The 14,951-nt window shown below is 35.2% G+C and overlaps 1 protein-coding gene across 1 annotated transcript; it reads right to left on the bottom strand.

Moving 5' to 3' along the window:
* Positions 1 to 13,824: 13,824 nt before the first annotated feature.
* LOC137405014 (uncharacterized protein DDB_G0280315-like) lies at positions 13,825 to 14,463 on the bottom strand. Its single transcript, XM_068091240.1, has one exon. It carries the CDS (start codon positions 14,461 to 14,463, stop codon positions 13,825 to 13,827), a length of 639 nt encoding a protein of 212 aa, XP_067947341.1.
* Between the last annotated feature and the right edge of the window lie 488 nt (positions 14,464 to 14,951).

The following is a 14,951-nucleotide window of genomic DNA, read 5'->3' as shown; positions in this document are numbered from 1 at the left end:
ACGCGCACCTGCGAGTGTCTTTATTAACTGTTGCTGACGTCACCATATTGAGAAAATGAAGATAAATTTGGTAGCTGCACATCGCACGCACCTTCAAATTTAACTTCCATTCATCCAAAATAGTTTTCAAATACATACTGATTGCTTGAAAACATGTCTGGCTTGTTTAAAGTTTCAGGTTTCTTTTCGCTAAAAATCAATAAATACTCCCCCTAAACACTTATGTTCTTCCACAGCAAGCGTTACCTGTAAGCAAAACGCATGGCAAAACAAATATTATGCATTATAATCGCTGATAAGAAGTCATGTGACTAGCTAAAAATAAACGATTTTACTAACTAAATATTCATAGCTGGTGCTTGCAGTTTATTGTACTCTATCTAAACTAAAGCCATTACCTAGATAGAGTTGTCGATAACTGCTGTACATAGTTCTACATCAAGGATTTATTCAAAATAGAATAAATAATGAGAAAGTGTTAAGGAGCTCAGGCTATGCTGGGGGCATAATTAGTTTATTTCTCCAAGTAGCTCCGTTAGTAAATCCCACAGGATGCGCATTTACATGATACGCAGGATTTGTGCAACCACTCCTGCGTATCATGTAAATTTGTCCTCCTCATTCCTACTATCAAAACCACAACTTCATAGCTCAACAATTCGTAGCATGTAACACTAGTGGTTGTCTTTGTGTCTGTCTAATCGTAAACACTGTGTTTTCACATTTTTGGCTAATTTTGCCCCAACTTGATCAATATAAAACTAGTCCGAGCTTGTCCAAACTTTGCCCATTACGCTCACCGCCTTTTGCTAAGTTGACAAAAATATTTGGTTTCAAATTTCCATCTCATTCCCGAGAACCATCTATTTAAACAACCACCTGAGGCTATCTGCTTGGAAATGAAAGAACTCCTTGGCAACACTGGGTTCACAGCTAGTACAAAGATAACTACAGTCAAACATGGATAACTCGTCCACGGATAGCTCGAACACATGGTTAATTCGAACATTTCCTTTGGTCCGTTCCCACGTAATGATAAATTGCTATAGATAACTCGAACTCAACACTGTTAATTCGAACTGTTTTTTTGCCCAACAGCTACCGAAACGGTTGTTTTCGCTTTAGAAAATCACTTTATTCAAAGCCATAGAGGTAAACTTCATCTTTTCGTAATTCATAAGCGTCGTTATTACCACCATCGGCAAAATATTTTTGTCAACGACTTTTCTAAAAGTTTGGTGAAATTTGATTTATACTGCGATACGATGAATAGCACGGGCTAGCCGGGTCACGCGCGCAAGAATTTTCGCCACGCACATACAAAACAAAAATCGCATGTTGTTTTGTATGTGCGTGGCGAAAATCCTTGAGTGCGTGACTCGGCTAGCCCGTGATGAATAGTTTTCCGACGTTGATTCCGTGTTGAATCAACGTCGGAATGTTGAATGTTTAAAACGTCTTAAAAAATGTTGTAATTAAACGTATACGTTGTCTGAGCTACAAAAAACTATTCATCGTTTGACCTAAACACAGAATACGTGTGTACATTCAATAAGTATCTATTAAAAAAGCGTGAGTGATATAGAATGTACCGTAAAACCTCGTAAAACTTCTAATTGAACTGCCTCGGAGTGTTGCTCTTAACGAATCCCAGGTAAAGTAAGGTAATCTGCATAAACTTCAAGAAAAAACGGCAAAATTGATCGTGGGTAAAACTCCAAAAGAAAAAAATGTCTTTTCTTTTGAGCATTTCAACAACGATCAAGTTTTGCCAATGTCAATCTGATAAACGTCCTGGCAATAACATCACCTCAAACAACAAACCAATCTCAAGTGATAGAAAAATCTCTATACTTTTTCATGAAAACGTTTTAAACTTTACATTAGAAGCATTTGATTTGAAACAAGCCATTTGTGCTTTTGATTTATATTATAGTTTGTATATGTACATGTATCTACTAATAAATAAGTAAATATATGGACTTGTGACAGTGCTCTGATAACTTGAATGCTCTGATAATTCGAACACTTTTGCTCGGTCCCTTGAAGTTCGAGTTATCCATGTTTGACTGTATAATGTGCTTATCCGGTTTTCCCTAATATTTGTTAAAATGTGTCAGTTATTGCATAGGTTTAGCTTCAAATCTTCAAGTTGTAATACCAAATTAAGAAACTGTTGGTTGTAGATGATAGTAAAATAACTTGTCATTGTCTCTCCGCCACAACCTTGCAGGAAGCTAAAGACACGCTGCTAGACACTCTCTACTTCCTGTGTAGTCTGACCTGCAGACACACGCACAATACCAGGTCATAGAATTAATTAAAAGGTTTTGTTTGTCTTCTCAGCAGCAGGGCGTGCATGCAACAGCGTGAGCGTAGTCAATAGTAAGCAAACATGGTTTCCAACAGACAATTCATAATAGAATGTAGTGAATTAAAGAAGTATCGAGCTGTTATGCTCGGAGTCAGGACTCTTTAGTACATCAATAAAGGGGACCAGTTGGCAGTGTACCTTTTAGGGGAATGACTGTGCGGCAGCAATAATTAATAGGTAAAAAAATGTCGCGTGAACAAGCAGGTGGGACAAATTATTTTGCCCACTTCGAAGATGTCTATTTTTAGAAATGAATCGGTTGGTGATACGATTTGACCGAGTGAAATCCGATTATCTCTGATTAGGCTGAGGTCTGTGGCAACCTTCAAGCTGATTGGCAGCTGATTGCATCATGCATAAGTTTTATTTTTCTGTTCCCTTCATTGCTTTGCTTGTGAATAAGTTTAATTACAAAATAGATTTTTGTCCAATAGGGAAATCAAAGCTATACAATTATTTTTTGAAACTATGTTTCACATGATCCAGCTTTTCAAAACCTAGGGATTCATGTATGTTGAGGGATTCATGTATGTGGAGGGATTCATGTATGTGGAGGGATTCATGTATGTTGAGGGATTCATGTATGTTGAGGGATTCATGTATGTTGAGGGATTCATGTATGTTGAGGGATTCATGTATGTTGAGGGATTCATGTATGTTGAGGGATTCATGTATGTTGAGGGATTCATGTATGTTGAGGGATTCATGTATGTTGAGGGATTCATGTATGTTGAGGGATTCATGTATGTGGAGGGATTCATGTATGTTGAGGGATTCATGTATGTTGAGGGATTCATGTATGTTGAGGGATTCATGTATGTTGAGGGATTCATGTATGTGGAGGGATTCATGTATGTTGAGGGATTCATGTATGTGGAGGGATTCATGTATGTTGAGGGATTCATGTATGTTGAGGGATTCATGTATGTTGAGGGATTCATGTATGTTGAGGGATTCATGTATGTTGAGGGATTCATGTATGTTGAGGGATTCATGTATGTGGAGGGATTCATGTATGTTGAGGGATTCATGTATGTTGAGGGATTCATGTATGTTGAGGGATTCATGTATGTTGAGGGATTCATGTATGTGGAGGGATTCATGTATGTTGAGGGATTCATGTATGTGGAGGGATTCATGTATGTTGAGGGATTCATGTATGTTGAGGGATTCATGTATGTTGAGGGATTCATGTATGTTGAGGGATTCATGTATGTTGAGGGATTCATGTATGTTGAGGGATTCATGTATGTTGAGGTATCAATTACTGCAAATAACTTATTGATTCACCAATTTTCTTATTTAAATTCTTGATCAATTTGAAAAAGATTTATCAGTTTCCAAAGCTGCCTAAATTTTTATAGTTATTTTATGTTCAAAATTATAGAAAAATATTTGTGATACCCTAATATATTCCATCAAACTAATATTTATTTTTCATAGATTTGTGTTTTATCTTCCTTAACTAGTTTATTATACACAGTTGGCCATAGAATAGCAGCTCAACAGACAAAAGTAGTCATATCTAATATTGGTTCTAAGACTAAAAGAAGCAACCAATCACAAAGTTTGACACTTCCCAGCAAGTTTATTTAAAGGCCCTCGTGCTGCTGGATATATGCAACAGTGAATGATGCTGATAGTTGGTGAGTTAACTTAGAACTGTCTATAAACAATGCTTATATTGTGTAGAATTCCATCACTCAACTATAGTTACTAGGACTGACTGTCTGATGCACCGTGAGAGATCGTCATGTGTAATAACTAGCTTCACAATTATTCCAACAAACATCAGGGTAGCCAATTGGTGCAAGTGAGAGAATGTTGGTCTATCAACTAAAAATTGTGAGTCAAAATCCTATTGAAAGTGATATCTTGCCTTAACCTCTGAGCACATCTTTAGACAGACGGACAGACAGACAGATGGACAGACAGGCAGACAGATGGACAGACAGGCAGAACTGTAATTATAGTAAAGATCATGATAGCGGAAGTGAGAGTTTTTTTATATGATGAATCTTTACTTAGCGTTACTGAATGGCAATTTGTTAACATGGTAACATAACAAATTTTACTTCAAAACTGGCAGCAAAGTATGTAAAGTCGCATTTAGTATAAGTTAAAACTGTAATGTTTTAATATAAGATGTGCAGGGATTTTTATCACATGTTCTACACCAATCATAACTAAGGTTTTCTAAAGGTGAAACTGAGACTGATTGCTCTCTGTGAAAATCAATCCCATTTGCTGGATGCTGTAGCTGCCTTTTATGTGCTGCCATTCTACCATTGGCGACCAACTGAATGCTCAGCTAATGATGAAATACAATTATGAATGTACAGTCTGAGCTCTGATAACATTACTTCTGAGTATCTGGTCATCTAGTCATCCATCTTATGTACATAAGAAGGAAGGATGCCAACATTTATGGAAAATTTCCAAACAACTATTTTGCAATTTTGCCTAGCAATAAAAGTGAAAATCAGCTTTCAAGCTAATAGCTTTCTCTTGGAGTTGTGACCTCATGGGTGACATGAAATAGCCACACCAGTTATAAAACTAAAATCACCTGTTTAGTATGACAAGTAATTTTTGTATTTTGCATAAACCATTCTGCACATGTTTATTCACATGTTTTTTTGAGAAAAAAAACTTCAAAAGAAATTAACAAACTCTGTAGCAACCTTTTAAACGCAACACAGTATCACAAGAAAAGCAACGTAAGAAAATGGTTCCTCCCTCTACCCTTGTCAAAACATAATCACAGTGCAAGCTTATTGGTGAGAATTAGGTTAGGCAGCTAGATTGGCAGCATTACGCAGCTGATCACACATAATATATTGCTATTTCTTAATAAACAGCAAAGCAAACTTTGGTATTATAACACGGATTCTAAAATGTTTGCTCTATCTGCATTCCATCTAGTACGGTGTTAATTACATTGTTAGTCATCGGGTGTGTTGCAAGTACCTAGATCAAATATTGCTTTTAGCACCTTATCTGTGAATAAATATTTGGAGTTGATACCTTGCTTCTGGTTAGGTGCTGCGCAATGCTTCTGGTACAACCAAACAAATCTTCATTTTAATAACAAAGATGTTTTGGCAAACGCAGTGTGTTTGACAAGTCAGTCTTATCTGTTATTAAAATGCTGTTGTGATGCTTCTTTTTGTGAAGGAGTGAGAGAAGTCAAATGAAAAGAAGAACTGAAAGCCTTACCTCGACCTGTCTGTTATAAATAGCATAAGGTAAACTCTCATAAGATCCAAACCAATTATTTACATATGTTAGCTCATTAAGTAGGTCACAGCTTTTTAATATATGTTAGCTCAGTAACTAGGTCACAGCTTTTTAAAATATGTTAGCTCAGTAACTAGGTCACAGCTTTTTAATATATGTTAGCTCAGTAACTAGGTCACAGCTTTTTAATATATGTTAGCTCATCAACTAGGTCACAGCTTTTTAATATATGTTAGCTTAGTAACTAGGTCACAGTTTTTTAATATATGTTAGCTCAGTAACTAGGTCACAGATTTTTAATATATGTTAGCTCAGTAACTAGGTGACAAATTTTTAATATATGTTAGCTCAGTAACTAGGTCACAGCTTTTTAATATAAGTTAGCTCGTTAACTAGCTAACAGCTTTTTAATATATGTTAGCTCAGTAACTAGGTCACAGCTTTTTAGTATATGTTAGCTCAGTAACTAGGTCACAGCTTTTTAATATATGTTTGCTCAGTAACTAGGTCACAGCTTTTTAAAATATGTTAGCTCAGTAACTAGGTCACAGCTTTTTAATATATGTTAGCTTAGTAACTAGGTCACAGCTTTTTAATATATGTTAGCTCAGTAACTAGGTCACAGCTTTTTAATATATGTTAGCTCAGTAACTAGGTCACAGCTTTTTAATATATGTTAGCTCAGTAACTAGGTCTCAGCTTTTTAATATATGTTAGCTCAGTAACTAGGTCACAAATTTTTAATATATGTTAGCTCAGTAACTAGGTCTCAGCTTTTTAATATATGTTAGCTCATCAACTAGGTCACAGATTTTTAATATATGTTAGCTCAGTAACTAGGTCACAGCTTTTTAATATATGTTAGCTCATCAACTAGGTCACAGCTTTTTAATATAAGTTAGCTCGTTAACTAGCTAACAGCTTTTTAATATATGTTAGCTCAGTAACTAGGTCACAGCTTTTTAATATTTGTGAGCTCAGTAACTAGGTCACAGCTTTTTAATATATGTTAGCTCAGTAACTAGGTCACAGCTTTTTAATATATGTTAGCTCAGTAACTAGGTCACAGCTTTTTAATATATGTTAGCTCAGTAACTAGGTCACAGCTTTTTAATATATGTTAGCTCATCAACTAGGTCACAGCTTTTTAATATATGTTAGCTCAGTAACTAGGTCACAGTTTTTTAATATATGTTAGCTCAGTAACTAGGTCACAGTTTTTTAATATACATGTATGTTAGCTCAGTAACTAGGTCACAAATTTTTAATATATGTTAGCTCAGTAACTAGGTCTCAGCTTTTTAATATATGTTAGCTCATCAACTAGGTCACAGATTTTTAATATTTGTTAGCTCAGTAGCTAGGTCACAGCTTAATAAGATGTTTACTCCTTATAAGCCTGCAACAAAGTGATAAAGGCAATCTGCTTTGTGAAGGTACCCTTCTATAAGGCATCTCACCAAGGTATTTCAACAAAACTCATTATGAATTAATTTTTCACATTTAAAACTTCCATTGAAAGCCTGACTAAAGGTTTTACTAATGAAAGTGCATTTGCTACATTTATTATTGGATGTAATTGGCTTATTATATAGCATTGAGAACAACTAGTACTACATTTAGTAGTTTTTGTTCTCACAGGAAAATGCCAAGCTGTTTTAGCATTTATTGTGTTCGATGTGTAGTCTCATTTTGGGAAAATTTTCTCAAAACGAAGCTGTTAGATGACTCTATAAGAATGATTTGACTAAAAATCAAGATTACAGTTTAGGTTATGTCAAGGCCAAGACCGGTTTTATGCCAGCCGTAAATGTCAACGACGCTCTGCAAGAATTCCGAAGACTAACGGACTGTATACTGCTAGACGGTACCCGGCGACTTCTTATTCTGAACCTGACGCGGTAAGTTCACAATTCAATAGAAGCAACATAAAAGTTAAGTTTACATGAAAACCAATCACAAGGTAACCATCAAGGTACTTCACAAAGTTGCCCGCCAAGGGAAGACGACTAATAAAGTATCAGATCATTGATAATTGCTATTCAAGCAGTCTTCTACTCGATGGTTGTGAAAGGTGTAAAAGAGAAGACAACCCACATATTCTTTACTATTATAAGGTCGTGTCCATTCATCTGTGAAAAGCCACAATTGAAGGTTGGGCAAAGAGATAGCCTTAGATGGGATTTGAGCCCACACCATTTGGCGTAACCTCGCTCCTTGCTACCATTTGCAAATGGTTACTCTCTATGATTTGTTGGCACACCTGATAATCCCTGATGGCACTCAAGACTGCAAGGGCTAAATATAAAGAAACAATTTAAGTGGATACAATTCATAAGGTATGACAAGAAAAACCAGTAAAGAGAAGACAAACCACAGTGCATTACACAAAGAGAGTACGTAGTGCTACAAAAAAGCTCTCAGTTCATTCAAAACATTATTTATACAGTATCGTTGTTTTCCCATGTGTCTCTTTTTAGTTTAATAGCTCTGTGATTTATTCTCAGCAGCATCCCTTTAAGGTTTAGTACCGAGTCCAAACAGACCTCACAATATATTCTCATAGACATTTACATGTGTGGAAACCAGTGTATTACATATCCTGTATGTAGGCCTACTAGTCACCTGGTTGTCTATTTACTCTGCTATAACAAAGTAAGGTAATACAGTCTGCTTTAAAGGCTGTTCATTTAGACTCAACTTACTGAGGAAATAGAGAAAACTTTTAATGAATAATAATTTTATGCTATAGAACTCTATGAAATGAGTTTTAAGAAACAAAAAAACAATATAAAATTAGTAAGGGAATGATGCTTTATGAGTGCTTATGAGTGCTTTATGATGCTTTATGAGAGTATGATGCTTTGAATTAAATATATTTATATTAGGATATACATTAAAGCAGTTTTTTGATTTCGTAATGCTCCTGTTATAACAAGATGATATATTCACAGTATAGGTTAACATTTTAGGCTTACATGCTAGTTGCACTCTTTGCTAAGTGTTGAACAAGGTAACAATGTTTACAAGTTTTGACAGATGCTGACAAGTGTTGACATGTGTTGACAGGTATTGACAGGGATCGGCAGGTGTTGACACGGGTTGACAGGTATTGATAGATATTGACATGTATTGGCAGGCATTAACAGATCTTGAAAGTTCTTGACTGATATTGATCGGTATTTGCAGATATTGACAAGTATTGCCAGCTGTTGGAAAGTGTTAGAATATGTTTAAAAATGTTATCAGGTGTTATTAGGTACTTGCCAATAGGTACTTTTTGTTAGAAGTCTTCCTTTTACTGTTTTCACTGCCATCAAATATGGTTGTCAGCATTAAAAATATTATTAATTACTAAACATTATTAATTAATATTCATTAAATTAATATTATTAAATAATAATATTATAATTATTATAATTAAACTTCTGGGTCTCACGATTTCTCGGAATATATTGAACAGATATCTACAAACAATACAATGTTTTCTCTCGGATGCTCTATTAACGTTATATGTTACATTGATTCTGTTTCAATTAGTGTAACAAGCATTTAATAATTAGTTGTGTGGCTAGAGTCTTGCTTTTAAAGTCGGTCAATAATATCTGGTGACTACTGATTCATAAAACAGAGCAACTATCAACTAGCAAGGGAAGACAACTATCAACTAGCAAGGGAAGACAACTTGGTGCATACTTCTCATCTAATTTTATTAATCAAAATCTTTGATCTAAATGCTATTGTTTTTTATTGTCACCATCAAATGAAAAGATTATTCAGTTTTTTAAGTTTGTGACCCCAATTATTGCAAATAAAAATTTGCGTTTCAACCTATAGGTCTCCGGTTATCCAAGTTATACAAGTTTGCAAGCTATGCTACTATTAGCTAGTGTTAAGGTGATGTTATGTCACTATCATTGATGTCTTCAACTCCACTTATCATAAAAAAGAAGCTTTATTAATTTTCAGCAGATCTCAGTTTAATAATTGGCAAGCCTTTTATTTATGGTAATCATGTAAAACTGCTCATCAGAATTAAATGGTTACAAATGATCTTAGTTTATTTATATGCATCACACAATAGAATCAAAAGATTTTAAAATAGCTAATAAGTGTTTAATTTTGGAACGATGCGCTTCTTTGACTCAACATTCAAAAGAGAGGAAAGCGAACAAATCGGCCACAAAAATGATTAATGATTGACAGGTGGATTCATTTGACTTCATCAGAGTAATTTTGGCTAGTTACTAATATGAAAACATACTGGATTCTCATAGTGTAAGTATACCTTGATCTGCAGTGAAGAGTTTGAAGAGGCAACAGCAAAACATGGCATGTGCCACAGATGCTAACAGTGTGAGACCTTTATACTCATATATTTAAATGCAGTAGTTTGCCTTTGTGATGCGCTGTAGTGAGCATGAGCATAGACTTGAGGAGGAGAAGCATTTTATTGATCAACAAGGCTCCTCCTTCGTACATCCTTGACTAAGGGAAATTACTACACGTTGTATGTGTACATAAAAAACAGCACTATTTTAGTAATATGTTTGTTTTTCAGGATTGTCTACACTTTGTATGTTAACCTTTTTATTGGCATTAGTAAACCATCAATGAAAATGATTTTTTTTCTTTACCTGTCAAAAGCTAAAATGAAAAAGACAGAAGTAAGGAGTTATGAGTAAGTTGAACAAACATTTTTTTAAAGTTGGTAATCTAATAGTATTGTGAAGAAGTCGAAATAGCGATTTGTAGATCGTAGTAACAGAAAGTTCATAAACTGAAACAAATGATGGTTGGATGTAGTATGTTGTTGTTACCGAATAAAAAAGAATGTTTGTTATATGTTAGGAACAATAAGTACAAATACTTTGGGTATAGAATATTTGTAGGCCTATTAATCCTTCCACCTTCCAGCATCTCTATTTTATTACGAAATGACAAATACTCTTAGCTAAGAAGCTTTATTTTATTTAACTTTTCACGTGTCTTTTGCTCCACTAAAATAGCCTGTTTTTAACAAATTTTCAAACAAACTCTGTCAGCAACCAATATGCTTAGACCACATTCTGTCAGCAACCAATGTGCTTACACCAAACCCTGTCAGCAACCAATGTGCTTACACCACACTGTGTCAGCAGCCAATATGCTTACACCACGCTGTGTAAGGAACCAATATGCTTACACCACGCTGTGTAAGGAACCAATGTGCTTACACCATGCTGTGTAAGAAACCAATGTGCTTACACCACACTCTGTCAGCATCCAATGTGCTTACACCACACTCTGTCAGCAACCAATGCGCTTACACCACACTCTGTCAGCAACCAATGCGCTTACACCACACTCTGTCAGCAACAAATGTGCTTACACCACACTCTGTCAGCAACCAATGTGCTTACACCACACTCTGTCAGCAACCAATGCGCTTACACCACACTCTGTCAGCAACAAATGTGCTTACACCACACTCTGTCAGCAACCAATGTGCTTACACCACACCGGGTAAGGAATTATAACTTAAGTAGTTTACAATAACCCCTCCTCCCCTCTTCACGCCGCAGCATACATCCTTAAACATTACTTTAGCAGCTTCTCTCAATTTACGAACTATACAAAAACTATAAAAATATTTTTACTATTGAATGTCATTACGGAGCATAGCATATGAGAGTTGCTTCTGATATCTACTTCATGCAGAACATGGCTTTTTTGTGGTGCCAGAGGCAGCCAAAGGCTGTCACATGCAGCCTATCTTTTTCACTGCATGATTTATTTTGATAGAGATAGTAGTTGTGGTTTTTAATAGTGCAGTGCTAGCCATACAAAAAGCCCTTGATTGCCAGAGAGTTTTCAAAGACAGTCTCCTCAGTTATAGTATAAGTTAGGCAACTCTAAAGTAGTTCATGTATAACAGAATCCATAGTTATGTATAAAAAATGTGTGCCTAAGGATATGACTGTTACAACTCTTGGATGTTGACTATGTAATCTGTAATGCAGGAACATCTCCAGATTTGTCTTACTAACATCTAAATGTGGAAACAAGTACCAATTCTGTCTCATTACCGCACGTTGTGATAGGATGCATGTATATCTCACTCACATTTACTCTTACTACATTTAAGGATAGACAGAATAACCCTCCTCTCAGCATCATTCTTTACTGCACTAAATATTGGCAGGTACCAAAGCCTTTGCCTCGTTCGTCATCCCCTTCAGCCATGTTGAAATACTTGAAAGCAAAGAAATCTATTATTCTATTATTGAAAAGCTAAAGGCTATATTTTTATCGTTCATTAAAGCTTTTTGATACTTATGCTTGTTCTAGCTATAAAGCTAACAAATTGCTATATAAATGAAATCATATTCTGTACTGCTCAGTCTAATTTCAATTTACAAACAAACTACTATTGCTATGAAAACACTGGAAGAACTCAGTATTTCAAACCTTTGAAATAACCACATTATAAACTTTTTTAAGTTATTGAGAAAAATAATAGAAATTTATTGACGACAAGGACTAAAACCTACAGATACAACAAGAGTACTTGTTTACACTATATCATCCGACAATGGCAGACGCAATTGACAACCTTATTAGGCTGATTCAGTTGCAGCGAGAAGAAGCTCAACAAGCTAGGCAAGAACAACAACAAGTTACACAAGAACAAGAGCAAGCTAGATAAGAACAAGAGAAAGCTGGACATAAACAGCTGAACGAAAATAAAAAATTAATAGAACTAGTTCTGTAGAAAGCTAAGGGAAAGAAAACATCGACAGCATCTGTAACGAAATTTCATGAATTTGATCCAACAACAAAGTTACTAACAGACTACATGGACAGATTCAACACCTTCATAGAAGCTAATTCAGTTCCACCTGAGAAGGCAGCACGAGTTTTTCTAACTAATCAACACTCAGCACTATATAAACAACTAAGCAACATGGCAGCACAGCTAGGTACATCTAAAGCTATCAATGATTTAAGCATAGATGAAATAGTTAATTTTTCGAAAGAACCCTTTGACCCGGCACGATTTATTGTAAGAGAACGCTACCGATATTGGAGTGATATGCAGCGCAAACCAGAAGAGACAATTTCAGAACTTGCAGCAAGAATACGCCAAGATGCTACAACTTGTGCTTTCTCAGACATCATAGATCCATTAGATGAAGCGTTGAGAACAAGATTCATTTGTTCTGTCTACAATGAGGCAGTACTAAAATCACTTTTTAAAGTCAAATACAGGGAACTAACTTTCAATAAAACCATTCAATTAGCTCAGGAGACAGAAGAAGCAGCCAGAGTTGCCAAGGAAACTGTTTATGAAAAGCAGCCGAGACTGAACAAATTTTTCACCCAGAAAAAAATCTATGCACCATCAACACAACAGCACAACAGACAGAAAGCAACTAGACCATTACAGAAGAAGCCATGCTACAAATGTGATAAAGTTGGACACCTGCCAGATAACTGCCTGTTCAAATCTGCAACTTGCAATTTTTGTTACAAATTGGACATACTGAGCATGCATGTATTAAGAAGAAGACAACTTCAAAACCAGTAAAAAGAATTGTAACTCTACACATGACAAAAACTTCCACTAATTCCGTACCTAAATTACATGAGGAAATAAAACTACAAGAACAAACTTTCACCATGAAACTTGACACAGGAGCCTGTAACAACATCATAACTCAACAGATTTGAGAACAGCTAGGAAAATCTGACCGTCAATTTACACAGGCAGACTACAAATCATCTTCAGGACTCATGATAAAGACCGCAAGACAATGTAACATTGAAACCAAACTACTTCTACAGGAACAGAAACTCTACAGTTTGTAGTAAGCATTGTCCAAGACCTCAATCTACTAGGAAGAACAGCTATCAAGCATTTATAAATCTCCATTGATGATAAAATAAGAGAAAACACAATTTTACAATCACCACAGACCAGCCAGACACATCATTACAGAAAGATTGCAAACAACTATGTGAAGAATTTCCTGACCTTTTCAAGAATGAACTTGAATGTCTCAAAGACTACCGACTGGAGATAAACTTAAAACCTAAGCTTTTGACCACATCTAATCATAAAAAGTACAGCCACTCTGCTTTCTTAAAACACAGCTTTAGGTAATTTTGAATACATTTCAATGTGAAAAAATGAATATATTTCACAAGTGCACTTTTATAAGTTTAAGCTAATTGCTAGTCTTATACATGCAGTGGTAGTCTTTATTGTAGTCTTTATTGTAGTCTTCACTGTAGTCTTCGTTGTAGTCTTCGTTGTAGTCTTCATTGTAGTCTTCGTTGTAGTCTTTATTGTAGTTTTCATTGTAGTCTTCATTGTAATCTTCATTATAGTCTTCGTTGTAATCTTCGTTGTAGTCTTCATTGTAGTCTTCATTGTAGTCTTCGTTGTAGTCTTTGTTGCAGTCTTTGTTATAGTCTTCATTGTAGTCTTCGTTGTAGTCTTCGTTGTAGTCTTCGTTGTAGTCTTCGTTGCAGTCTTTATTGTAGTTTTCATTGTAGTCTTCATTGTAATCTTCATTATAGTCTTCGTTGTAATCTTCGTTGTAGTCTTCATTGTAGTCTTCATTGTAGTCTTCGTTGTAGTCTTTGTTGTAGTCTTCGTTGCAGTCTTCATTGTAGTCTACATTGTAGTCTTCATTGTAGTCTTCGTTGTAGTCTTCATTGTAGTCTTCATTGAAGTCTTTGTTGTAGTCTACATTGTAGTCTTCATTGTAGTCTTTCAAGATGCAAGTAGCAGGAAAGCTTTTTGCAAAGTCTGGCAGAGTCAAATGTGCCAACCTGCACCCTACTGAACCCTTGATGGTCATCGGCCTGATTGATGGATTTGTGCATATGTGGAACATTGAAACTTTGGTTAGTATAAGAAGGACGAAGCCACAACCATCACCGACTTAATTGACTCTTTTGTAGGTCTCATACCTCATCTGAAGCACCAGAAGTCTGTAAAAGCAACTACATTTCCGACCCATGTATAGTGATGTACAAAATTAATTTGATTTCTTTTTTGAGAAACTAAAATTTTCATTTATATTTTGGTTACCCAATGTAAATTTAGCCAATAGCCATAAATTACATATTAAATTATTCCTCATTCTTTCTTATTTCTAATATGTAAACTAAACAGCAGTAAAATTATGTTTCAATGATTATACAGGCTAAATTCTAAACATTTCACTGTACATGTTTTTCACGTATGTAATTTAAGTTAAGATAATTAAGATTTTTGCGGTGTGATATCTGTACAGATTGTAAAATTGTAATCTTCAACCATTCAAAAATGAAATGTTAAGAAGTT

This window comes from Watersipora subatra, chromosome 9 (assembly GCF_963576615.1).
Source record: "Watersipora subatra chromosome 9, tzWatSuba1.1, whole genome shotgun sequence".
NCBI classification, from domain to species: domain Eukaryota; kingdom Metazoa; phylum Bryozoa; class Gymnolaemata; order Cheilostomatida; family Watersiporidae; genus Watersipora; species Watersipora subatra.
This window is presented reverse-complemented; position numbering and strand designations above follow the sequence as displayed.

What these genes read in the sequence shown, in the direction of transcription:
- LOC137405014 (XM_068091240.1), bottom strand. Translation starts at nt 14,463, where the DNA reads ATGACCATCAAGGGTTCAGTAGGGTGCAGGTTGGCACATTTGACTCTG.